Source organism: Hipposideros armiger, unplaced genomic scaffold (assembly GCF_001890085.2).
Source record: "Hipposideros armiger isolate ML-2016 unplaced genomic scaffold, ASM189008v1 scaffold_4, whole genome shotgun sequence".
NCBI lineage: Eukaryota > Metazoa > Chordata > Mammalia > Chiroptera > Hipposideridae > Hipposideros > Hipposideros armiger.
The window spans coordinates 5,371,798-5,397,484 of record NW_017731354.1 but is presented as its reverse complement, the minus strand read 5'-3'; the positions used below and the strand labels follow the sequence as shown (position 1 = coordinate 5,397,484).

Genomic DNA, 25,687 nt, shown 5'->3' with positions numbered 1-25,687 from the left:
CAGCCTGCGCGCGCGGCGGGCCCTCTCTCCCGCCTCTGTGCCCGCCGCTCGCCGACCCTCCGCGGCTCTCGGGCTCCGGCCGGGCCTCGCGCCGTCTTCTCGTCAGGGGCCTCGCGCCGCCCGGCGCACGCCGCCCCACTGCCTCGCGGCGCGGGGTCTCGCGGGCCCCGCTCCCGCCCTCCGCTCGCCTGGCCCGGACCGGAAGCGGCGCCGCACGGCCTGGGCCTGGCGCGGGGGGCGGGCACCGGGGCCCGATCGGACATGGGCAAGAAGCACAAGAAGCACAAGTCGGACAAACACCAATACGAGGGTGAGGAGCGGGCCGCGCTGGGGGCGGCCGCCCGGGGGCCTTTCGCGCCTTCCGCACCGGCCTCGAGCGCCCGCGGCGGACCTGCGGCCGCCCCGCCCGCGAAAGGGGGTGCGGCCCGTCCCGGGTGGCGCAGACCCCCCGGGCGGGGGCGGTGTTGGAACCCGGGACCCCCGGGCCGGGGTGGGTCTCTCGTAGGGAAATGGGAGACGGGCCCGAGAGGCCCGGAGCGTTCGGGGCGCCCTCTTGGCGAGTGTCCGTCACTCAACAGGTGCTTCGTGGGGCGCCCCCTGCGTGCCCGGCGCCGCCGGGGGCTCGCCGCCCCTCGCTCCGCCCAGCGGCCGCTCCGCGTTGTGGCTCCTGCCCGGAGGGTCCCTCCTTTAAAGTCGAGCCTTTTTCCTTGTCTTTCAAGAGTATGTAGAGAAGCCCTTGAAGCTGGTCCTCAAAGTGGGCGGGAGCGAAGTCACCGAGCTCTCCACCGGCAGCTCGGGGCACGACTCCAGCCTCTTCGAAGACAGGAACGATCACGACAAACACAAGGACAGAAAGCGGAAAAAGAGAAAGAAAGGCGAGAAGCAGGTTCCCGGGGAAGAAAAGGGGAGGAAACGGCGGCGAGTGAAGGTAAAGGCGGCTGCGTGGCTTGGCTGTGCTGGCGGCACCCCGCCCCGAGGGCTCCCCCGGGAACCCCCGCTTGTGTTGGGGCGCAGGGCCGGGGCGCCGGCGAGTGGCAGCAGCTCTTTATTGAATGATACTCTTGGGTGTGCGCGCGCATCTGATGGCCGAGCGGCTCGTCCTCGTATCAGGAGCTGCTGCTCCAAGGACGGCTTTTGCGGTCGCGGGGAAGTGAAAAGCCACAGTTCAAGAAAGCCTCCTTGTCCGAGGTTTGCAGAAATTCCCATTTTAAAAGTGAATTGAGAGCTACTGAGGTTCAGAGTTGGTTCTGAAATAAACACGATCGCGCCAGATAGACAGCGAGCAACTCCCATCTTTTCACAACAAAGTCGGGCGTCCACTGGAGAGAAAATTCGGTCGGGGACTTTGCAGAGAGAGGACGCCAGTAGTAAAAGGAAGCATTTTCTTAACCACGGGCAGTTAATAGACAAAAAATAAGTAGCTGCCGTCTTGGTTGGCAAGCTGGGCAAGAGAGTAATAATAATTAACGTCCAGGGGCGAGATCGCCCACATGCCTGGAGTTACCCCAGCGACTCCTCCGTGCCCCAGTTGGAACCTGTCACTAAGCGACTTGTTGCGTCAATAACTATGTCTTGAAGATAGATTTCTGTAGGTTAGTTTTGCAATTCTTATATCCACAGCAGACATGCTCTACCCCATGGGATTAAACACACTGTAAGTCAGATAAACCTGAGAGATTCTCTTTTTGGAATTTCTTAAAATCGGTTCCTTTCTGCCCTAGTTTTTATTGCCTTTGGCTGGACTATGACAGTTTTTTAAAAAGAAGTTCTAGTGGTACAGAAGTGAACGAAACGGAGGGGAAAAGCTTTTCCTCACCCTAGATCCCCATCCAGTCTCTCTCTCCAGAAGTAACTAGTTTTGGGGGGTTTTTAAAATTATTTTTTATTTTGTTAGCAAAGTAATCCGTGAACATAGTTTTAAAAAGTCATACTACAAGGCTTTTAACACAAAAGCAGTCTCCTGATCCATCCTGGAGTTTTACTTCCCAAACTTTTTGGTTTTCTCTTTGTATATTTATCTCCATTTCTGAATGTAGGTTCACATTGCTCTTTACTGCCTTATCAATTTACATCTTTTACTGACATCATGTTACAGAAGATGAGAGTTGAAATTGGCGCTCGTGTAACGGCTCCACACCCCCAGCTTCCCGTCCTCCATTCTCCTGGTATAGGTACATCACAGTGGTTGCTTAAATCAGTATTCGGTGTTTATGTTTAATTATTCACCGAAGACAAATATATATACAAATAGAGATCTGATCTTGACTAATTGGTTAATTGCTTTCATGTGTTTGGTTATTGTGGCCTAATTCTTCTCGAACTAACAGATTCATAAAATCCAGTTGATTCTCTTGCCTGCTTCCTCTTGGTTTACTACCTTGTTCTGGTGGAGTCTTAACTTTGGGGACTTCTTTAGAAAGCATTCGTAGGAGGTAGATTTTTATAAGTTCTACATGTTGAAAATCTTTCTTCTGTCTTCATGGAGTTCTTATATAAATTAATGGTTTGACTGGGCATGGAATTCCAGATTGAAAACTTTTCTTCCAGAATCTTGAAAGCATTGCTCTACTATTGTAAGGCTTCCAGATTTGCTGTTAAAAAGCCTGTTGCCATTCTGATTCTTAGTACTTTGTGTGTGACCAGTATTTGCTCTCTTGAAATTTTTAGGATCTTCCCCTTTATCTTGTAGTACTTCGTTTCGCAATAGATAATCTTGCGTTCAGTTCTGAGCTGTTTGCTTGAAGCGTTTCTGTGATAATTTCCTTCTGTTTTCTCTCTTCTTTCTGGAACTCGTATCATTTAGATGTTGGACACCTGGACTGAACCTCTTAATTTTCTTATGTTTTCTGTGTGTGCGTGCACGAGCGCACGTGCGTTTGCACTTCCTTCAAGGAGAGTTCCTAAACTTTATCTTTTGGCTGCTGTTGAATTTTATTTCAGACCTTGTATTTTGAATTTCCAAGAATTCTTTCTTGTTCTCTTGTCCTTGTTTTAATAGCATCTTGTTCTTGTTTTTATATGCATTATCTTCTTTTGTTTCTCTTAGGATATTAATTGATGGGTTTTGCTTTTTTCTTTCTTTTTTTGAAGTTTTCTTTTGCTCCCTGCATTGTCACTGTTCGCCCTCAAGTTCTTCAATTTATTTATTTGGTCTCCTCCTCTTATGTTAAAAGCATCCTTCAGTTTTATCTTTGAGACTTTGTAGTTTGTTTGTATTTAAATGTGTAGCACAAAAAGGCTGATTAAATGCTTTGTGCCTAGACAGTTCCGTCAGCTGATGAACTTCATTGAAGAGTCACTGAACAGAGACCTGATCATTTGGATGGGGAACCTCCAAATGTCCGTACCCTTCAGGATCCTTTCTCTGGGCTCTTCATTTTCTCCAGAGGAATCCCCTCCCTCCTGGGACAAGGCTTTTACCTGGTGCTGGTATTTCGGGAGCCAAAGGGGAAGGAGGCTGAAGGTCTTACCACCCAGTGCTCTGCTTTCAGTCCAGCACGTGTCCCCACTTCTGACTGGGATCCAGGCCTGGAGACTGATTCCTTGTATCTCCAAGTTTGAGCCTTTTCAGGTTCCTGGGGTTTGAACTTTCCTCATAGGGGTCTACCTCTGCATGCAGGAGGTAGCTCGCTCCCTCTGATCTGCAAACCCCTCCACTGGCCTTGCATCTCCCAAGTGTGTTGACCTTTAATCCACTGGTGTCTCTTCTGTACCCCTTGTTCCCGACGTCATCTGTAATTGGAGTTGAGGTAACCCCTTTTCACTCCTTCTGGTTTTAGATCTGGCAGTTACACCATAAGACCAGCTGATATATTCTTCATTTCCTTTATCAATCATGTCATTCTTCTTAACTACATCGTATTCAGTTACATTGATGCATCATATCACATTATGTATTCACATTGTTGTACATCCAATTTCCAGAACTTTTTCATACCAATTAAACAGCCCCCACTCCCCTCACCCCACCCCTGGTAACCACCACTCTGCTTTCTGTCTCTGAGTCTGCCCACTCTAGAGCCCTCATCTGGGTGGAGTCTTGCGCTAGTTGTCTTTTTGTGACTGGCTTGTTTCACTTAACACAATGTCCTCAAGGTTCGTCCATGTTATGGCATGTTAGAATTTCCTTCCTTTTTGAGGCTGAAAAACATTCCATTGTATGTATATACCATAATATTTTTTAAAATTTATCCATCAATAAACATTTGGTTTGCTCCTACCTTTTTGCTACTATAAATAATGCTGCTGTCAACATAGGTGTAGAAGTATCCCTTCAAGACCCTGCTTTCAGTCCTTTGGGATATATACCCAGAAGTGGACTTGCTGGATCATATTATCTTCTCTTATAAATGAGAAAGCTAAGGCCCAGAGAGGTTAAGTCAACGTGCTTACAGTCACAGTCAGTGCCCGAACAAGAACGCAGATCCTGCCCTTAGAGGCCTTTAGTGTAAGGAGTTGGACACTGACCCCCACCCCTTCATGGTACTTGGAGGAATAATATCAGTGCCCCCACAGGCACAGTTCTAGTTCATATGCCCCTGAAGTCCCCTGAACTGGGGGGATCACAGAACACTGCTCAGGAAGTAGCATGTGGGCTGGTCTCTAGAAATCTGAGTAGAATGATGCCACCCTCCATGTCAGCCAATGTGGGAACCCTCTATACTCTTGAACAATTAAATGTAAAGGATCGTGTATAAAGCCACAACTCAAGTAGTTTTATGGGCTACTTCAGGTATTTTCAAAGGTATTCTGACAACCCAGTGTTCATTTATATGCTGACTTGAGAAGCTGATCCCTGAATAGAATGCTGCACTGCTGCATAGAGGCTTGGAGGTAAGGAAGCTCACTCACCAAGCAGAGAAAGAAGAACGGGAGCACGAAGGTGGGCAAAGGAGAGGGGGTGTGGAGGGACAGCAAGTAGCTTTCTTGGTAAGCACAGAAGACCGGAGTATAGGATAAGATCCGAAAGGCATCTGAGATGCCAGAGTAGGGTGTTTGAACTTGAATGTGGAGGTCATGGGGAGTCAGACTTTCTGAGTGAAAGATGAAAGTTGAGCCTTAGTAATGTTAATCTGTTAACAGTATCTAGCGGATAGTGAAGAGAATGAAGACTAAGCATAAGGAGACCTACTTAGAAGGCTTTTCAGTGAAATAGGTCAGATGAAAGGGCTAAGTCCTTGACTGAAACTTCGACCTGCTCTTCTGAAGAGCATAATCCTGATCCAAATTCTCTTAACAGCTTTCAAGTCAGCTTCAGGTTTAGCTGCTCAAAGTTAGGCTATTCCCATTGGTATTGGTACCATCTAGTGATGGTACCAGAATAAAGTGGGAGTTGCTTTTAAATTTCTTAAAAATCATAACCATGAACATATATAGGATGTTATTTATAAAGCTGAGGTTAAGTAAAACTTTTAATGGAAATGTAAAACTATTATTCATATACAAAATTCTAATAAGCACTATACTAGGTCCCAAGGGGAATGCATACTCATAAAAGCTAACATTTGAGTATTTATTATATGCCAGGCACTGTTTTAAGTTCTTTATGTTTACTATTTTAATCTTTACAAATAGCTCTATGGGGTAGGTGCTACAAGTATGTCATTTTATTGCTGAGTTAACTGAGGCACAGAGGGTGATACAGCTTATAACTAGAGAGGAGAAATAAATGACTAATTATTAAGCAAAGTGGGAATTCTTTCAAAACACAAGTCGTTGACTTGTTTGCTATGACATCTGCCACATGCAGGATCTCGGGCTGCTGCAGCTTATGTGGGTTGACAGAAAACCCTTCCCTTCTTTCCCACTGTGCTGTTCCCTCCCGATTAACCACAGACCTTCCTGGAGGAGGAAGGACTGACGAGGGGCATGAGAGTAGTGGGGCTCCTCTCATCAAAGGCCTAGTTATTCAACAAATATTTACCAAATACCTATTGTATGTCAGACTATGTAGGCTCACATGATGAAGAGACATAAAAACAGTTCCTGGCCTACAGGAGCTCAGAGGGGTGCGAATGAGACACGAGAGGGTAACTACATTTCATGGCCTGGTGAACTCGCATAAAGGTACAAATACATTTCTGGGCATCACAAGGAAAGGCCCTCATTCTGCCTTGGCGGGGCTGGGGAAGCCTCCTAGAGATAACAGCTAAATTGTGCGGTAGATGCCGTTTTCAACCTAGGGCCTAAAATGAGGGGTAGCTTTAAAGTAATAAAACTGAGCTCTTCAGTTGGATTCTAAAATCACCTGTTAAAGGGAAGTTCTGAAATTGTTTTGCACACTGGAAGCATTATTTGAAAAAATATGTATTTTCAAATACATATATACATATATATATATATATATAATTTTTTTCAAATATTGGGTTGTTGGAAAAGTCATGACATTTTTCTATGTTTTTTTTTTTTGCAAAAATGCGTCATGATTTTTCCGACAACCCAATACATATGTATGAAATCTCCAAGAGTAGCCAATCCAAAGAGCAGTACTTATCACTAAGGACCTCAGATGTTAATTTGCACACTTTCACTTTCCTGTTCCATGCTATCTCCTGTAGATCTTGGGGGTACAGAGCCGAATAAGACATGGGTCCCTGCCCACAAGGAACTCCAGAGAAAGGAGCAAATGTGTTTATAATACAGTGCAATGAGTGTTATAATATTAATATGAGCAAAGATTTGCTTCAAAAGTGTTGTCCACAGATTAATAACTAGCCACTGAATCATGGATAAATGAGAATCTCATCTGAAATAAGTACAGTTTGTTTGTAGTTACGGAAGTAGCCGCTTTTCCTCTCCTGCCTCCGACCTTGCTGCACACGGGCATTTCCTCTGCCTGGAGTGCTGCTCCCACCTGCCTGTCCCCACCCGCAGCCGCACTGAATTCTCTCCTTCGGATCCCAGCCCCGATGTTACTTCTCTAGAAGCCTTCCCACACTTCTTCAGTCTCAATTAGATTCACCCAACAGTGCTCTCTCCTGGAAGTCTGTTTGGTTTTCTTAACTTGTGTAATGTTTGTCTCTGTTGTTACACTGTCAGCTTCCTAAGGGCAGGGCTGTGTGTGTTTTATCCACTGTGTATACAAGCAGTACAGCCTCAGTTATTTACTGAATGCGTGAGTGAATGAATGAATGAATGTATGTGTTCATCATGTGCGAGGCACTGCACTAAAATTTCACATACACTAACTTTAATCCTCAAAACAATCTTCTGAGGGACATAGTGTTGTGCCTGTTTTAAAGATGAGAAAATTAGTCTCCCCCAAATTATAGTTTCTCCATGACCTCATAGCTAATAAGTGGCAAAGCCAGAATTTGAGCCCATTTTATGAACTAACTATAAACCCTTGTTCCTTGGCTACCTGAAGTTAAATGGCTCTAGTATTTTTGTTTAGTTTTCTATATGGAATTAGCAAAAGACATTAACTGTTCATGAGAACTGTGGTAACTTTTGGTTTTACATTATCTGCGTTACTTTAGTGACATTTACAATAGGATACTGTAGCCCATTTTGAATCATAAAAGAAATTAGAAGGGTAGAATCAGAATTTCGGAGAGATCAAAGCCTCTTGTTTTATAGGTGAAACAGACTAAAACAATGAGGTAACTTGTTCAAGGTCACATTCTGGTAACTAGGAGCTAGGTCCCCGAATTCCTGGTCTGCAGTAACATGTTACAGAATCTCCTTTCAGTTTAGGATAGTTTCCAAGCACATGTTTTTATATTCTTGTTCTCCTTTGGACTCTAGCCCAGACGGCTGTATTCTCTTGCCATGCTAAATAGTAAAGTGGTTACTGTAGACCAGGCTGACTAGATAAAGTTATAGGTAGGGGTAGTGCAGACACATTGTACCTGCCTTTGGTACTTTAGCTTTTCTATTTCATGACCTCATTTCACCATCTTATTGACTCTGTAAATAAAACCAACAGTTAAATCTCTGTCTTCCAGATGAGAAAGGGGCCAGGTGAGAGTAAATGTGTTGCCTAAGAATGTCACAGAACATTCAAGGATGAAGCAGGAACTAGAACCCGAGCCTCTAGAGCAGGGGTCAGCAAACTGGCCAGCACCACCTGATTTTGTAAATAAAGTTTTATTGGAACACAAACACACCCTTTCATTTACTACATATTATCTATGGCTGTTATCCCATTATAACAGCAAAGGTTAGCAGTTACGACAGACCTGATGGACCACAAAGCCTAAATATATATTGGGTTGTCGGGAAAGTCATGACGTATTTTTTTCTGTTTTTCGTTGCAAAAATGCATCATGACTTTTCTGACAGCCCAATACTATCTGGCCGTTTACAAAACACATTTGCTGACTCCCCCTCTAGGCTCTGGTGCTGTGGCCCTAGTTCTTTCGACCTAGGAGAGTGCTGCTTGCTTTTCAAGCTGTTCTTTCCACAATTTCTGTTTAACAGGAGGGTATCTATGTCTACGGGGATCTTTTTTCATTGAATAGATGTTCTAAACCTGTCAACCTGCAAAAGATTCATGCCAGTTTTTCTGGGCAAAAGATACAAAACTTCAAAGTCAAAAATTACTGCTCCCGAATATGTCATGAGGCCATGAAAAACAGACACCAGTCAACTTAATGGTAACTGAGAGCAAATGCACAATGGCTGCAGTTTATAACCTTGTTCTCGGGAGCTTTTCAGCCAATCATATATTCCGCATTAGGCGCTTGGACCCTGAGAATAGAGTGTGATTGAAGCTCAGTGATACGCAAAGTGTGATCCCCGCGCCAGCAACACCCAATGGCCTGGGAAGTTGGTGATTCTCATTCCCAGGTCCTACCCTAGACCTGCTAGATCTGTAATCCTGAGGACCGGGCCTGACACGAGTGTTTGCACAAGACCTGGTTCCCCGGAACCTTGACAGCCATAATGGGAACCCCGAATCTGCATTTTGAGCACTTTCCCAGATGGTGCTGGTGCTGGCGGTCTGGAGAGCACACTTTGAGAACCACTGCTCTAGATACTAGAACAAGAAATCAGGACATAGGCCAGGAAAATAGTTTTTTGAGTTCATAAGATCCTGTGGAGAATCTTGATTCTCAAGAGCTTAAAATAGCCATTTAAAGAAACTAGAGGATAGATACGGCGAAGGCTTCTGTGTGTCCTTCCAGAATCCTTTTCCGCTCCCTCTCTCCCTAGAGAGAGCCATTATCGTGAGTTTGGTGTGCATCGCATGCACACTTGGTTTTTATAATTTTACTACTGCGTACATCTGTAAATAAATACACTTACATTTTCAAACTTGACATAACTGATCTGGTAAACAATTCTCAACTTTTTTTTCTAGAAATTGTTTCTGAATGCTATACATGTAAAGATCCCACGTAACTAGCTTATTAATTTGACCTGCTATGTAAATAAGCCATAATTTATTAATCCATTTTCCTTTTAGTAGGCATTGGATTGTTGATTTTTTACTATTTCAAAGAGTACTGCAGTAAATATTCTTGTACATGCCCTCCATATAGACAGTTGACCCTGAACAACGCAGGGGTTGGTGTGCCGACCCCCCTCGCAGTCTGGAATCCATATGTAACTTTTGACTCCCCAGAAACTTTAGTTGTCCCTTGGTATCCACGCGGGACTGCTTCTAGGACCCCCGCGGATACCCAAATCCAAGAATGCTCAAGTCCCCTATAGAAAATGGTGTGCATCAGTGCATAGTTGGCTCTCCCCATTTGTGGACTCCCAGCTGCGGATTGAAAACAGTACAGGAATTGAAAAAAAATCTGCAATAAGGGGACCCACACAGCTCAGCCCTGTGTTGTTCAAGGGTCAACTGTACTGTGTGAAAAGAAATGTCTCGGGGGTATGTGCTGGAGGGTAGAAGAGGCAAAAGGTGGAGTGAAGGTATCTCCCGCTTTACTATAGAGATACTGTTCATTAGTGTTCTGCTCATGGTTTTACCTGTTTACCCACGGTCTGTGAGGGATGAGAGCCCCATTTTTCTACATTCTCATCAAAACTTAGCATTTTCAGATGCTTTAATTTTTGCCAGTCAGATCTCTGTAAAATAAATGCCTTCTAGTTTTTAAATTTATAACTCCCAGAGTTCTAGGAACTTGAGCTAGTTTTCATGTTTCCTGACATTTCAGGTTTCTTCTGGGCATTACTTGTGATACCCTTTACCCATTTTCTATTTTATTTGCCTTTTTACATGAATTTGTAGATGTTCTTTATGTAATCGTTGCTAATACTGGATGAGTGCTGTATCTCAGTCGATAGCTAGTCTTTTAGCTTTGTGTATGGGTAAGAAAATCTCTGCTCTTGGGTCATAAGGATCCTTTCATCTGAAGTGTCAAAGCTTTCCTTTGTATATTTAAGTCTTTAATATACCTGGAATTTACTTTTGTGCTAGGTATGAGGTAGAGAACTAATTTGATTTTCTTTTTCCATGTTCATAACTAGTCTCATCACTGCCCTTTTGTCATTGATTTATAATGAGCCCACCTCTGTGATATACCACAGCAAGACTTCTGTGTGCGTGGGTCCGTTTCTGTCTCTGTAATCTGTTCTGCTGGCCTATTTGTCTCCCCCCATGTCAGACCCAGTGTCTTAATTAATGTCACTTTATACAAATACTTTATATCTGATAAGATATATCTTGTGACCTTTTTCAAAACTTTTCTGACTGTTCTTGATGATTTGCTCATCAAGATAAATTATACGATTGGCTTATCAAATTCCATAAAAAAGCCCATCTTAGAGTTTGGATTGGCATTACATTTTATTTTTAGATTACTTTGGAGAGAATTGAATTGACTGTCTTTCAATTCATGAACATGGTATATTTCCTTTATTCAGGTCTTTCACAATAGCCTTTCAGTAATGTTTCATAAATTTTCCCAAAAGATATTGGGCATCTTTTCTTAGATTTAGATTTATTCCTAGGTATGTTACCTTGCTTTCATGAATAGTAGTAGTATTCTAATTGGCTATGCCTGTCATACCTTCAGAGCATACCGTGCCCCCATGAACAGGTTATTATCTCCTTTTCCACCAGATGGCAGTAAAATACATTGAGATTTCCTTACTAAGAATCTTATTTTTTCCACTGAATTTGAAATGATTTGTTTCAAAGGTATTCTGAAATATTACTAAGTTTTCTCCCTTTGTTCCATATAGGAGGATAAAAAGAAGCGAGATCGGGACCGTGTGGAGAATGAGGCAGAAAAAGACCTCCAGTGCCCAGCCCCTGTAAGATTAGACTTGCCTCCTGAGAAGCCTCTCGCAAGCTCTTTAGCCAAACAAGAAGGTTCGAATCACTGAATTAACTGTCCTGAATGAAGAGGCTGAAATTATTTGAAGAGTCAAAGCTGGGGAAATTGGGTTTTTAACTTTTAAGTTTAAAAACTGATTTTTCTCGCTCTATAAGAACTTTAAATTAGCTTCAATTTTGAATTGATATTCTCATACTTTAACATATTGTAAGATAAATGGAATTCTGCATGAGATACTTAAGGATAGGAAGGCGATAAGTCATGGAAAGAAAATAGGCTAAACAGTACCCTCTAGACTCTTCGTTTTTAAAACACTCGTTTCCTTTCTTCTTTGCTATAGAAGTAGAACAGACACCCCTTCAAGAAGCTTTGAATCAACTGATGAGACAATTGCAGAGGTAAATGTTTTTTCCAGTATTTTTATAACATGGAAATTGAAATAAGAAATATAAGATCCAACCACTTCTCTATTTTTTATTATTTAAAGCCACATTTTGTGGCCTAAATCCAAATGTACTTGATTTTAAAGTGGATGGTAAATATTTTGCCTGGCAAAAAAGTACTTCAAGAGGCTGACGTTTAGATGTTCTTGTTTGGTTTGTTTTAACTGGCAACTTGAAGAGTGTTACATAACACTCTTTTAATGGCAAATTTCTTTTTAGTTTAAAGTAACTCCTGGTGTTAAAGCTTTAAACCAGGAATAAACAATAGAGATATTTCCACTTTGCTGATAGATAAAAATACCTTTTGTATATTTATGCAGTGCTTATCATGCTGTGAAAATTAAACAATTATTAAGTCTGGGAGAAGAAACAAAATACTATAAATAGGACTCGTGACCTTAAATTCAGAAGTTTGTTCTAAAAATTTCAATATCTAGATTAAACCAATGTTAAGTTCTTAAAAGGGAAAAGAATAACTCAGCCTTTATTAAAACATTTATTTTGATACCTGTTTTTACTCAGAATTTGAATTTTCAGCTAAAAGCCATTTACGTTCTTTGCAGAGGATTTGAGGACCTGGGGCATGCATTCTACTAGTGAACTTTCTCCTCCTGTCTTGTGCTTAATGTCAACTCCAGAGCACATCATAAATAATTTTTTAAGATAAACCTTCTAGTGCTGTCTGCATTAAGCACCTATTTATCTTCGCAGTGAAAATCAGAAGTTAGTGGCCTCTCCCTTTTTGGCTTTACAGAGTAGTTGAGAAAATTACATCTCAAGTCTTTACATGTGAATAAATAATTAATTACTTCTCCCAAAGGAGTGGACAGGTAAGTATTGAATATTCCCACTCAATTAAAATGGTAGAGTGTTCTGGCTGTCGTTTTATTTCTGGTAACATAAGACCGAAACGTAGGTTAAAGATGTCACCTTAAAAGAAATGTATTTGAGAGGATCTCTTCGTTCAAGGATGTCCACACTGCCCTGATCATTTTGGGAATTATAATAGAACCCAGAGCCACATTTTTTTTGAATAGCCATAGTGATTGGGTGATTCTTCATCTTTGAGGCTCAATGCTAATGCCGATAAAGAATATAATTGATCAAGTTTAGTAATACTATTCTTGGTCAAACCAAGTGGGAGTGTATATTAAAATGACTAATTTTAGGGGGTGTGGATAATTTGCTCTGAAGAGGTCCTCCAGAGACGATTCGTGTTGTTCGTCACAGTTACTGCTGTGGATAGCACACATTTAGCTGGATAAGTCCCAGACTGGATAGTTTCGCTTATTCTCATTTTTTAGTCTCACTGTTCAGGCATCCTGCTGGGAAGAACAAAGGCAGATTCACATAGACCTGAATTCAGATTCCAACTCTGTCTTTTATCAGACCTAGAACCAATGACTTGACTTCTGAGCCTTAGTGCCCTCATCTCTAAGTGAGGGTACCACCACTTTGATGGCTTTTCTCAGGATTAGCTATAAAATAAAGCCCACTGGGCCTAACACATGGTGAATATATTTTAAAAGTTGCTGCTATTATTATTTTTAAGCCATTTTTTATTGTTGTGATTATTTGGAGTAAGAAAACTTTGGTATGCCAAATATCCAGAGGAAGAAATCAGTCTGATGACCTAATTATATAGAACAGTGGTTCTTAACCTTGTCGGTACTGGAAATACCAATGTCAAATGCACAAATGCCGGTACCAATACTCAACCCTAGAAATACGATTGCCTGGACCCACCCTCCCCCAAGAGATTCCGGTGTTGTGGGTCTAGGGTAAGCCTCCCAATTATTCAGTAGTTATTAGTCTTTAAAATTATTCCTTCAATTTTCAGTGAAAAACATGTTAGCATACTACAAATTCTTTCTACATCTAAAGGGCTTCCTCTGCTGCTCTTAGGCCAGTAGATTTGTTTGTAGTAGAAATAAAATTGCCTTTTTCATATCTTCACAGAAAAGACCCAAGTGCTTTCTTTTCATTTCCTGTGACTGATTTTATTGCTCCTGGCTACTCCATGATCATTAAACACCCAATGGATTTTAGTACCATGAAAGAAAAGATCAAGAACAATGACTACCAGTCCATAGAAGAACTAAAGGTAACTGTAGTTATTTATGTTGTGATTGGACAAATAAGAGCTGTGATACAAAGTAACATCTTTTTTATTCATTTGAGAGTCAGACTCTTGGATCCTGTATATACAGACTCTGGGTAGAAATCTGCAGGTGTGGTTTTCAGAATCTTTCTAATCAAGCTTTTGTTTTGCAAAGAATTAAGTTTATTTTAATATCTAAAATCTTTGTGTTTTTATGTCTTAGAAAACATTTTTGAGCTTAGAGGCACAAAACCAGATGAAATATGTCATCTGCCATCTTTTATTATTTTGAGGGTTTTAGTAAAATTTTTAATCTCATCTATTCTAATATATATTTTCTCAACCTTTAAAATGAAAAGATAGTTGATTTTTAATTTCAAATCAATACAGGTAAAATTGATATTTTAATGAAATTGAATTAACGTAGTTTTCTTTTTCTAGACATCCAAGGTATGTGTATCTTCTAAAATAGAGAATAAATTGGCTTGTCCAGAAATAATCAACAGAAGTTTAATTACATTTTCTAGTTTAATGAAAGCCAATTGCTCCATGAGTTCACTTTGGCTGTATTTGTTGAGCCTATTTCTTTCAACTTGAAGAAGAAGGAAATTAAAAACTTACAAGAACCTACAAGTCACCAAGACGGTGTAGATGCCTAACGTTATAAGTCAAAGTTTTTTCCATTTTTAAATAATCTTGTTATATATTGATTTCAGTGGTGACACTTTTCATTTTAATCTTCCACAGAAAAGAAACCATGTGTTTTTTAAATTTGCTGTGTACCAAACACCACAAACTTAACTGGTTTAGATAATATTTATTTTACCTTTATTTTTTTCGGCATGAACGTTGTAGTGTTCACCTGACCTAAGGACTGACCCTAATCAGTTACAAAAAGACAGTAAGACAGTAAACATTATCTTTACTTGGTCTATTATTTTATTTATTTATTTTTTAAAGATTTTTATTGGGGAATTGGGGGATGGGAACAGTGCTGGGGAATTAGGGGAAGGGGAACAAACAAGTTGCTGTCGTTTTTTTTTTTGTTGTTCTTCAGTCTAGTTGTGGAGGACGTGGCTCCACTAGCCCAAGTTGGCACCATCATTGCGCTCTTCCCGGGCGAGACACATCAGTCGCCGGCTTCTGGACGGCCGTTCACGCTGGCTGCGGCCACATACGGTAGCCCATGGCAACCCACTGCCACAGGGGCTGCAGCCTACGCCGTCGCCAGCGACTCACAGCAGCCCAGCTCCAGGTTGAGCTGTTGTTCAGCATCTTAGCTGTGGAGGGCAGCGTCACTGGCCCTCATATGTGGGATCTGAACCAGGGCCCTCTGGCATCCCAAGCCAGTGCTTAACCAACGCGCCACTCGGCCGGCCCTATTATTTTTTTTTTAACCATTTTTTTTTAACCACATGTCAGTCAGCTAAGATTTATGAATAACAACAGCGTTTAATTCTATCTTTACTATCAATTTGAACATATAGATAATATTCTGCTTACTCTGAAAAACCTGAATTACATTCTCATGTATTCAGAGAAATGGAAACTTTTCATCTGGTAAAAATTAAGCCAGAACTGTTTATTTCAGCATATTTCTGAACTTATTATTGCTTAATGGAAAAAATTAACTTTTGTTTTTTTTCTTTTTGTGAACAGTTTTCCTCTGATCTTTCTCTTATGATGACAGGAGAGAGTAGAAGCGTGACCCATAAGTGTTTTTGAGCAAATGGTTCAGGTTTATCATAATTGAAATGAACAAGTATTTTTAACTCTTTTGCGTTTTCTACATTTCTACATTTTTTCAATAAGCCGAAGTACTATTTATTAGCTTATCCAGCTCATTAGGCTGTTGAAGTTTTTTAATTACATGGAAAGTATGCAAGAGATCATTCCACTTTCAGATAACCGAGTGCTATTACACAGAAGTTGAGTAAAGCCTGCCTAGCACATGACAGATCAGGTCCGTGGGACCCACAGATGGCCGCGATAGACCAGTCCCGTGATGAGCAAAGTAACCCCGCCCTCTCTTGCCAGTTACAGGCCCAGTCAGCATTTAGTACGAGCAACAGTCATACTGTGTCTCCTCTCACTTGCCTGCCCTTCCCCCAAATACATTAATAATTCTTAATGAAATGGAAGCTTTTCAGAATATCTGTACCAAGGGTACTTAACCTGGAGCCCTTCGGGTAGCCATGGACGAGCCCAAAGGGGGACCAGGAACCTGCTAAAATTAAATGATAGATTTTGTGTTCAGCGGTGCGTGTGGGTGTGCGCTCGCGTAATGAGCGGGTCCGTAGCTTTCTTCACAACCTTAGAAATCCAAGACTTAGCAGAATCCTAACTGATGAGAGACTTGGCCAGAGCCTAGGGATCCTCATGTACTTCATCCACTGTAAATCTAACACCCAATTTATGGTGACCCTTGAATCAGTCTGCTCATGTGCTTTTACATAATGCTCAGTCTGCCTATTGTCAGCCCATGTAAGCATTCTCAGCTGTCATCACTAAGTACTAAATAGTGGGGTTTGAGTGTTTTGATTTGGAGGAGTTTCTTTGGGGGATGGATTCTTTTTATTTGGTTTTTATCATTTTAACTTAGTAAGGCCTTGGTATAATCACTCTCACATTTATACAATGTAAAAGTTACTTAACCATGAAAATATGCAGTGGGATCGCATTCTCCAGCACGTGTGTACTTTGAAATTTAAACCAAAAGTATAGTTTTGATAATTTGGCTACTCCATTTACATCTTTTAACTCTGAGGCTATATGGTTTATTTCACACTGGCATGATTTCTTAACATTCTACAAATTGTTTAGCTTATGATAGCACCCAAACACATAAAACAGAATTAGTATAAAGGTTTAACAATTTTGCTCAATTAATTTGGATTTGATAGAAATACTGTGATAATTTAGCACTATTCCCAGTTTTCAGTCAAGATCTGAAATAAAATATTTAATTCATAAATGGAAACTTAAGATGTGTGTTTTAAAATGAAGAATAATATTTTTAATTATTGGGTCTTTGGAAAAGTCATGACGCATGTTTGCAACAGATGGCACTAGTTCATTTTTGGAAGTATTAGAGTCATTCGCATCTATATTATTGCTATGTCATTTGACAGCTGACAGTTCCAGCTTCATTCTAAAAAAAAATTGAGCAATTTGATTTTGAGATTTTACAAGTTGAATATGGAAGACCAAACTGTGCATTTTTGCCATATTTACTGTTTTACTTCCATAAATGGAAGAACACGTGTCAAGCTTGTGAAAAGTTGCATAAAGTTTACGGTGACAATACTCTACAAGAACATCAGTGCCAATGATGGTTCACGAAATTCCGTGCTGGTGAGTTTGATCTCAATGACGCTCCTCCTTCAGGGAGGCCCACCAAGGTTAATGACTACACAATAAAGGCATTGATTGAGTCAAACCCACATTACATGACACAAGAGATTGCAGAAACATTGAACATCCATCATTCAAGCATTCATGACCACCTGAAGAAGCTGGGATATGTAAGCAAGCTTGATACTTGGATTCCGCATAAACTCAAAGAAGTTCATTAGACGGCGTGTATAAACATCTGTGACATGCTGACCAAACGTGAGGCAAACGATCCTTTTTTGTGGATTGTTGACAACAATGTGGTGCGCAAACGGTCTTGGTCCTGATGTGATGATTCGCCTCAAACAACATCGAAAGCAGACATTCATCAGAGAAAGGTTATGCTCTCAGTGTGGTGGGATTTTGAAGGTGTCATGTTTTTCGAGCTCTTACCAAGGAACCAAACAATCAATTCGAATATGTACTGTCGGCAGTTGGACAGTTTGAACGAATCCATCATCCAGAAACGTCCAGAGCTTGTTAATTGTAAAGGAGTTGTGTTCCATCGCGACAACGGGAGACCACACACAAGTTTGATCACCCGTCAAAAATTATTGGAGCTTGGATGGGATGTGTTGCCACACCCACCATACTCCCTGACCTTGGGCCATCAGACTTCCACTTGTTTCGCTCTCTTCAAAACGCCTTGCTTGGTGTAACATTCAATTCAGGTGAGGCTGTGAATCAGCACCTTGTTCAGTTTTTCGCAAATAAAGACAGGTCCTTCTATGAACAAGGAATTATCAAGCTCACTGAAAGATGGCAAAAGGTTACCGAACAAAACAGGCAATATATCATTGATTGATCTTTGTTCTTTATATCAATAAATGACCTTGAAAAACAGACAAAATACGTCATGACTTTTCTGAAGACACTATAGATGAACTACTCAGTTAAGATTATTCTGTTATATATAAGATAGAATGTTCTCCTAATTTCTTTGTGTGCAGTAAGATTATACTGAAGAAACCAATTTAAAAATTTCACCTTGGTATCTAAAGTTTATGTATCATTATAAAATGTTCAAGAATTTGGAAAAGAATGTAGTAGGATATTTAAATAGGCAGTATTTGTTTTGTGAGGCTTAAAACTTAATAAATTGCTATTAATGTTATTTAATAAACAGCGAAAGATTAGAGGGTAGTTTTTTTGTTGTTTATTTTTTGAGGACCTATATGATTTCAGATCAGGACAGGAGAGTAGTTTGTTTTGTTTTAATACTGGTTTTTTCTCCCCCCTCTTAATATTCTCTCTGCAGGATAACTTCAAACTTATGTGCACTAATGCTATGATTTACAACAAACCAGAGACCATTTATTATAAAGCTGCAAAGAAGCTGTTGCACTCAGGGATGAAAATTCTTAGTCAGGTAAAGAAAATTCTGTGTCATAAATAGTAATTATGAAATTGACATCCTTTTCTTGGTCACAGTGATACAGACCCAATTCAGTACTGGTTTTATTGTATAGGCAGATCATATTAAAGTTGAAATACTAAATGAAAGAAAATTTGAATGTAGAGAAGAAAAAGCAGGAAGATTCTCATTTGGAATTGATACAAATAAATACTGGCATTCAATTGTAATTATTTATTTAGAGTCTCTTGAATTGATACTCACCAGATAGACTTATATTTGCTGTAAAAGAAACATCAACCTGAATTCAGAATAAGATTGATTCGATGAATTATGCAATCTTTTGGAAGGAAAGCTCTCTGTTACCCTTTGTAGGGATGGAATCTAATGTTCCAGGGAAGCATAAGAACTTCTAGTAAAAAGAAACAAGAGATACAAATGAGCGATACCTGGGAACTGTCTCAAAGTCACCTCCCCACGGGAGCAGGCTCTCCTTTGAAGGACAAGCACAAGTGCGTAGTAAGACGTGAGGTGGGAGAAACATGTGCAGAGGCACAGTCACATCATCAAGCTGCACGAGAGCTTAAACATGATAACTTACTCCAGAGAGCTACTGTCGGCAGTGACAGAAAATTATGTGTGCCATCTCAGAGCGGGACTGATGACAGACTTTGAAGGGTAAATTGAGGTGATTATGGTGCATCTCCTGGGAGAAAAGGAGAGCTCCTGGGATAAGTCACATCTTTGGAGGTTTTACTTACAGCTCTGAGTAGGATAGGAGATTAGCTCAGACAGTCCTGGCACCTTAGCACAGCAGGAAGTAGAAGACTGAGTACTAGTATTAGCTATTTCCCACTAACCGGACCCCAGGCAAGACACTAACCGCTCGGGCCGCAGTGGCCTCATCTACTCAATAGAGGAGGATGTTAATCTGTGATCGCCGAGGTAACTGCTAGCAGTAATGTGCTGATTCTAGATAAAACTCAGCGAAGGCAGGAGACTGAAAAAGCAGAGTGAGATAGAGGGATTTTGCAAAGAAGAAATGAGTGGGTATAAGACATAGGAAGAAGGAGAAAGAAATCAGAATGAAGAGCTTGAGCTCAGACTCGGGGGAGTTACAGGATAGTAGGAATGAGTCACGTGTAGATACACATATGGTTTTCCAGTTTTTATGCTCTCATCTGTATCAGTTTTACAGAATTGCCCTGGTTTGCAGATGTCTGAGTGTGTGTGTGCTTGTCTCTGAAAGATTCCTGGATCCACTTAACTGGAGAAAGAAAAACATTTGGATTGACAATTATTCTTGCACTTCTAATATTTAGACAGCATCACTTCCCACCCTTTCCTAAAGACTTGGGAAACGGTGATGTAAGCCAGTTAGCCATATTTGGCAAAATTGCAGAGGAGAGGGGAATGTAAAATGTTTACCCCACTCTGGCCAGAAAGACCCAGAATACAGAACCAAGATACGTTCCAGGTTTAAAAACCTGCGGATGCTTTTTATTATATTTGAAGGAAAAGTGCTTCCGGCAAATGCAACCTTTAGTCACTCCAAAATATGTGCAGTGAATTTCTAGGAGAAAGTTTAATTTGCAGAGATAACATATCTAAAGTAAACTTACCAACTTCGATTTACCTCCAGTGTCTCTTCTTTAAATACTGCAGTTGCTGTAAAGTGCACAAGATTCCAGTATCTCTTGAATTTTACTACAGGCGGGTTGGTGGGGAGCACAGAAAATAGGCTTTCTTTTCCACTTTTCTCTCTGTTATCTTCCTTTTTTTTCAGATCTCTTCCTGTTGAGGAGCCCTACCCATCCTGTGTTATAGCTTCCTGTTGGCTGTTCCTCCACCTAGATGGGAGGGATCCTTACAACAGTGATTTTTAAATGTTTAAATTTAGACCTTCTGAGTTAATTCTAATAACAGTGCTCCCAAGAGAGCCCAGCACACCCTTCCATGAATGGCGTCTTTTAAAAGATAACTATTTTTGAATGTTCACTGTAAAGATTATAGAGCAGCCTTTCGTTATTTTTTTCAGTTACACACAAATAATGATATTAATAGACATGTTATTTTTATAAAGAATGGGCATATGTAGAATAACTTGACCTCCTAAGGAAATACTAGAATGCTGCACTATGACACAAAATAGTTCAAACAGCACTGTTCATAGCACAGTGGCTTTGGAGTCCGATTGATCAAGGCTCAAGTCCTGACTCTGCCACTGACATGCTGTGTGACCTTAGGCAGGCCACGGAATCTTCTTGGCCTTTTTATGGTCACGTAAAGTGGGATAATAATAGTACTTACTTCAAGGAATTACGCCCGGTGTGTGAGAAGCAATCAAGTGTTTGCCATTATTAATGGCAAAGAATCAAGCCCTTTAGGTCATTTAACATTGTAAAATTGAGGATTGATAAACAGTATGCTGATTTGGAGGCGTTTTAATTCCCAAAAACGAAAAGCCATTGCTTTCAAAGTAAAATTAATTAAACTCAACTTTTCCCCATTACTTGTGTCAAAATTTAGAAAATTTCTCTAATTGAATTACTTAAATTTTGTGCATATTAAAAAAAATAACAAAATGTTTTTAACGTGGGTTCTACTTTATAAAATTCTAGAGTGGAAATAAAAAGATTACTGAGAACTTTGTGATCTAAGCCCATTCATCTAACCAACATTTCTTGTGTAGCTACAATGTGCCAACCTCGGTTTCAGGCACTAGAGAGAGAGAGAGAGATGAGTAGAAAATGACTTAAGTGACATTCACAAGGGGAAACACAAATGGTCAATAAACAATTACAGAAATAATCACACTAATATTTTTTAAGTATGTATTAAAATAAGACATGTTTTTAAAAATCAGATTGGCAATATTTTTTTAAAGGGTACTGTTCATTTGACAGGGATTCAGAGAAACATTCAAATACTAATACATGTACATAAATTGATATAACTTTTCTGGAAGGCAGTTTGGCAGTAAATATCAAAAGCCTTAAAAATACTCATTCTGTTTGACCTAGTGTTTCCATTTCTAGGACTTTATCCTAAAGAGAGAGATTTATTTACAATAGTGTTCATGAGATTTGTATTTGTAATTAGTGGAAACTTGGAAATAATCTAAATGTCAAGTAGTAGATTATTATTTAAATCATGATACATACATAGAATAAAATACTATACAGTTACTAAAACCATTTTAAAGAACATTTAATGATATGGGGGGAATACTTGTAATTTATTAAGTGGAAAAAATGCTCGTAACCAAATACTCAGTATAATTCCAATTTGCTAATACGTATGCTTAGAAAAATGCTGGGATGAAAAACCTATTAACACTGTTCCTCTCTAGAAAATAACAGGATTTTTATTTTCTCCTCTGCTCATATCTTTGTCTATAATAAAATATATTACTTCAGTAGTTTTAGGATTCCTTTAAAGTTCAGTAAAAATAACAGGGTACAGTGTTCTTGAGGCCTCACCTCACAGCCTGCACCACTAAGACCACAGAGGGATGGAAAGGCCTCGTCTGAGCTACTGGTTCTGTGACCTCAGGTGAGGCACTCGGCATTTCTGAGCTACGCTGTTCTCATCTGAATGACCGCTGATCCTTTCTAGTTCCTAGTTCCTATTATTCCACAAAAGCCCTAAGGAGACAGCACTCACTCCTATTCTATCCAGTGACAAGGCTGAGTTCAAAGGCAGAGTAGTCACTTGGAACACATCTGCCTCCAGAAACCTCAAGCCCTTAACCACATCGAAAACCCCACAGCATATCGGCGCAGTAGCAAATGAAGCACATGTTTCACAAAATAGAAGCAAGATTCTTTGGTTAGAGGAGCCATTATGTGCTCTGAGAAAGAAGCTATGCTCACAACCTTTTTCTCCCGGAGGCATGTTGTTTTCACACACATAAATGCCAAAGCCGTCAGTGCTCCTGGGATACCAGAATACAAGGGGATTCCATGGGTGCACATGCTCCGATGATAATTCTTAAATATTTCAAAAGATAAGCCGTCCTGTTAAATACAACATTTTAACATGCTATTAAGCCAAATTTTACTTTTTAAATTTAGTACTGCAAAGCATACTTAATCTTTATTCGTACTTTCTCTTCTGTGGACTTTTCGATGATGCAATCAAGTTACAAAGCATTCTCTCAGACTGGAAATTAAGTCATCTGAATTGAAGGAATCTACTTTATTGTCCTCATTCCTACATATAATACTCTTGATGTAATTACATTTAACTGTTTTTCTTCCCTAGTTAATGACAGGATAAGTGCAAGCTCTTGGGAGGAAAAAAAAATGCATTACTTTAAAAATTAATGCCAAACATACTAAGAATGTTCTTGAATATTTTTAGGAGAGAATCCAGAGCCTCAAGCAGAGCATAGACTTCATGGCAGACTTGCAGAAAAGTCGAAAGCAGAAAGATAGGACAGACACGACGCCGAGTGGAGGGGAGGGCGGCTGCTGGCCAGCTGAAAGGGAAGACTCTGGTGATGCCGAAACACAGCCCTTCCGGAGTCCCCAGAAGGACAACAGAAAGTAAAGAGTCTCTGGAATATTAAAGCTATCCTTGTCAGGCTCGTAAGGGGGGAATACTCATTCAGTGCCTGCCTTCGGAAGGTCAAGTCCTGGTCAGCCCGTGGTGGTTTTGGGCATGAAAGTCCATTTCGGTGACGTGCTACCCGCTTCTCATACAAAGCATCCTGTGGAATTGAATTGTCCAAACACAGTTCCGAAACAGTTCTGAATGTGTTTTTTTATAGAAGTATTTTTAAAACCAATAACTTATCTTTAGGGACTCATATTGTCAGTGAGTTTGTTTAAACAGAACTATTTGGGTGGGGAAAATGTGTGCGCGTTACCATATTCCGTAAAGGGACTGGGACAGTAATTACGCCTGAGCATTAGTTAAAGCTCCTTCCTAAACGGATGGGCTGTCACTGAGCTGTGTGTGTTTTCCACCAGACGTCAGCTGGTAGGAGCAGTAGCTTAGCACTGGCCCTACTGGGCAGCAGCCGGCATGGCTGGACGGTCCTGCCCGAGCCACTCACCACTGGCTATCCGCACCTCACTGTCAGCTCGGGAAGAGGGCTCTGGGGAGCAGTTGGGGATTTCTGTTGTCACAATGCGAAGACAGTAAACTTGTGACACGTTTTTGTTCTAAGATTTACACATTTTAAATGTGTGTTTATTTTAAATTTAAATTTTAAAAATCAGACTTAAAATTGCATGTTCCTCTCCCTTCAAAATATATTTGTGGTAGGATTCATTTTTGTCGATGTACTGACAAAAATGTTTAAGGTAAATGACACCGATGGGAAGGGAGGGACATACCCGCCGTGTTGGGTCTGCCTTGCTCTTTGGGCATTTTCCAGGGCCCTCGCCAGGCACCGAGGAGCAGAGTTTAGGTGGTGACAGCAGTGCCTGTGTCGACTTCTTGTATTCATATTTGGAATCCATTTTAATGTTTCATCATATTTTTGTTTTCCACAATGTATGTTTTCAGGAAAGACAAAGATATGCCTGAAGATAAATTTAAGAGCAGCAACTTAGAAAGAGAGCAGGAGCAGCTTGACCGCCTCGTGAAGGAATCTGGAGGAAAACTGACCAGGCGACTTGTTAACAGTCAGGTGACTGGGCTTTGCCTGTCTTTTCACCAGCTAATGAGGCGGGTTGGAGGGATATTTAGTTTTTAAATTGCTTGTGTACTTTTAACCCGGATCTGCCATAGAGCTCTGCAATACAGCCCTCACAGAAGAAAAATAAATAATGTTTATAAATGACATGATTAATCTTATGCTCTATTACTGGATTTTTTTTTAGTGATGTTTCTGTGTTCTAAAATTGGAAAATGAACCACATACTTTATTTTAAGCTTAACAGGAAAACATTTATACTCTGGCCTTTTGAAAGCATATTGTTCAGCACGTTGGTTTTAAAACCAAATGGATTAATAATGGCTTTGGGCAGGCCACTCCCCTTTCCTGGTCTTCAGCGTCCTCCTTTATAAACAGAGTGGGCAGGACTAGACGGCCTTAGGACCCACACAACTCTTTAAAATTCTGAGATTTTCCTAACCATTTTTTAGCCCATCAGGCACCTGTGCGATTGGAGACAGGTATGAAAGTCAGTATCTGAGTGTAGTGATGATAGCCACCTCTAGTATTAGTTTAATTAAACTAAGGCTTTCTAGTGTGAGGGTGTGTGCCAGAGTATACATATGACTTGTATTCATCTTTTGTTACCCGTATACATTGAGTATTTACAATTTTAATACAGTTTTTTCCTTTCTTAAAACGTGTATTTTTTTGGCACCCTCTGTATATCTGTATCACACTAGACAGCCTTACTTTAGTTTAATCAGTGGTACATAGTAAAACCGCTTATGCCATGTGAATACTTTGGGTCATTGCAGTGTGAGTTTGAAAGAAGAAAACCAGATGGAACGACAACGCTGGGGCTTCTCCATCCTGTGGATCCTGTTGTAGGAGGTAGGTTCACAGAATTAGACTGAGCATAAACTTGCCGTTTGGCATAGAGTGACACCCTGGGTCAACATTTTAAAACAACAAGCCTGAGTATCGATAAATCCAGTTGTATCATTATCTACATAGGACATGGCTAGACACAGCGTATTTCATGGTAATAGCTGGCTTAGCTTTTCTTAGCCTAAAGAAGGCACTATATACATCAAGTTTTCTTTAAAATACAAAGGCCCTGGAGTCTCAGACCTGCCATTAACAAAGCCAAAAAACTGGGCAGTAATTTCTAGCCCTGGTTTTAAGAGACTGGCATATGCACTCAGTTTTTTCTAGAGGTACCTCAAACCCTCAGATTACGACATATAAACTGAACTGACATTTCTATTTCAGAGAACAGAATGAATACGTATGTCATGTGATGCCTTCCTAGTGACGGAATAATATATACCTAATGACATTATGTCTTTCACTGTGGTTGGCACAGTCAGGAATCACTATTGTGGAACTTCAGTCATATTTTTATGCACCTTAAGATCTGACCCTGTCTCTGTACCACCAGGGGTCTGGTCTCTGCCCTGGGTCGGGTTTCCTGGGCTGCCAGCCCTGTGGCGTTGGCAGATGTGGTCACAGCCAGTGTGGCTCCTGACACTTATAGGAGCCCCCCCT

At 40.6% G+C, this 25,687-nt stretch overlaps 1 protein-coding gene across 2 annotated transcripts in view; it reads left to right on the top strand.

The window, feature by feature from the left end:
* Nucleotides 1-27: 27 nt before the first annotated feature.
* The window catches only part of BRD7 (bromodomain containing 7), a 32,547-nt gene continuing 6,887 nt past the window's right edge, over nt 28-25,687 (top strand). For both annotated transcript variants that reach the window (XM_019643604.1, XM_019643595.1), the window contains exons 1-9: nt 28-310; nt 720-928; nt 11,143-11,272; nt 11,578-11,635; nt 13,640-13,784; nt 18,433-18,543; nt 22,894-23,078; nt 24,046-24,169; nt 24,955-25,030. In XM_019643604.1, coding sequence (XP_019499149.1) covers nt 262-310; nt 720-928; nt 11,143-11,272; nt 11,578-11,635; nt 13,640-13,784; nt 18,433-18,543; nt 22,894-23,078; nt 24,046-24,169; nt 24,955-25,030 — 1,087 coding nt within the window. In that variant the 5' untranslated portion in view covers nt 28-261. The remainder of the gene's footprint in view (nt 311-719; nt 929-11,142; nt 11,273-11,577; nt 11,636-13,639; nt 13,785-18,432; nt 18,544-22,893; nt 23,079-24,045; nt 24,170-24,954; nt 25,031-25,687) is intronic.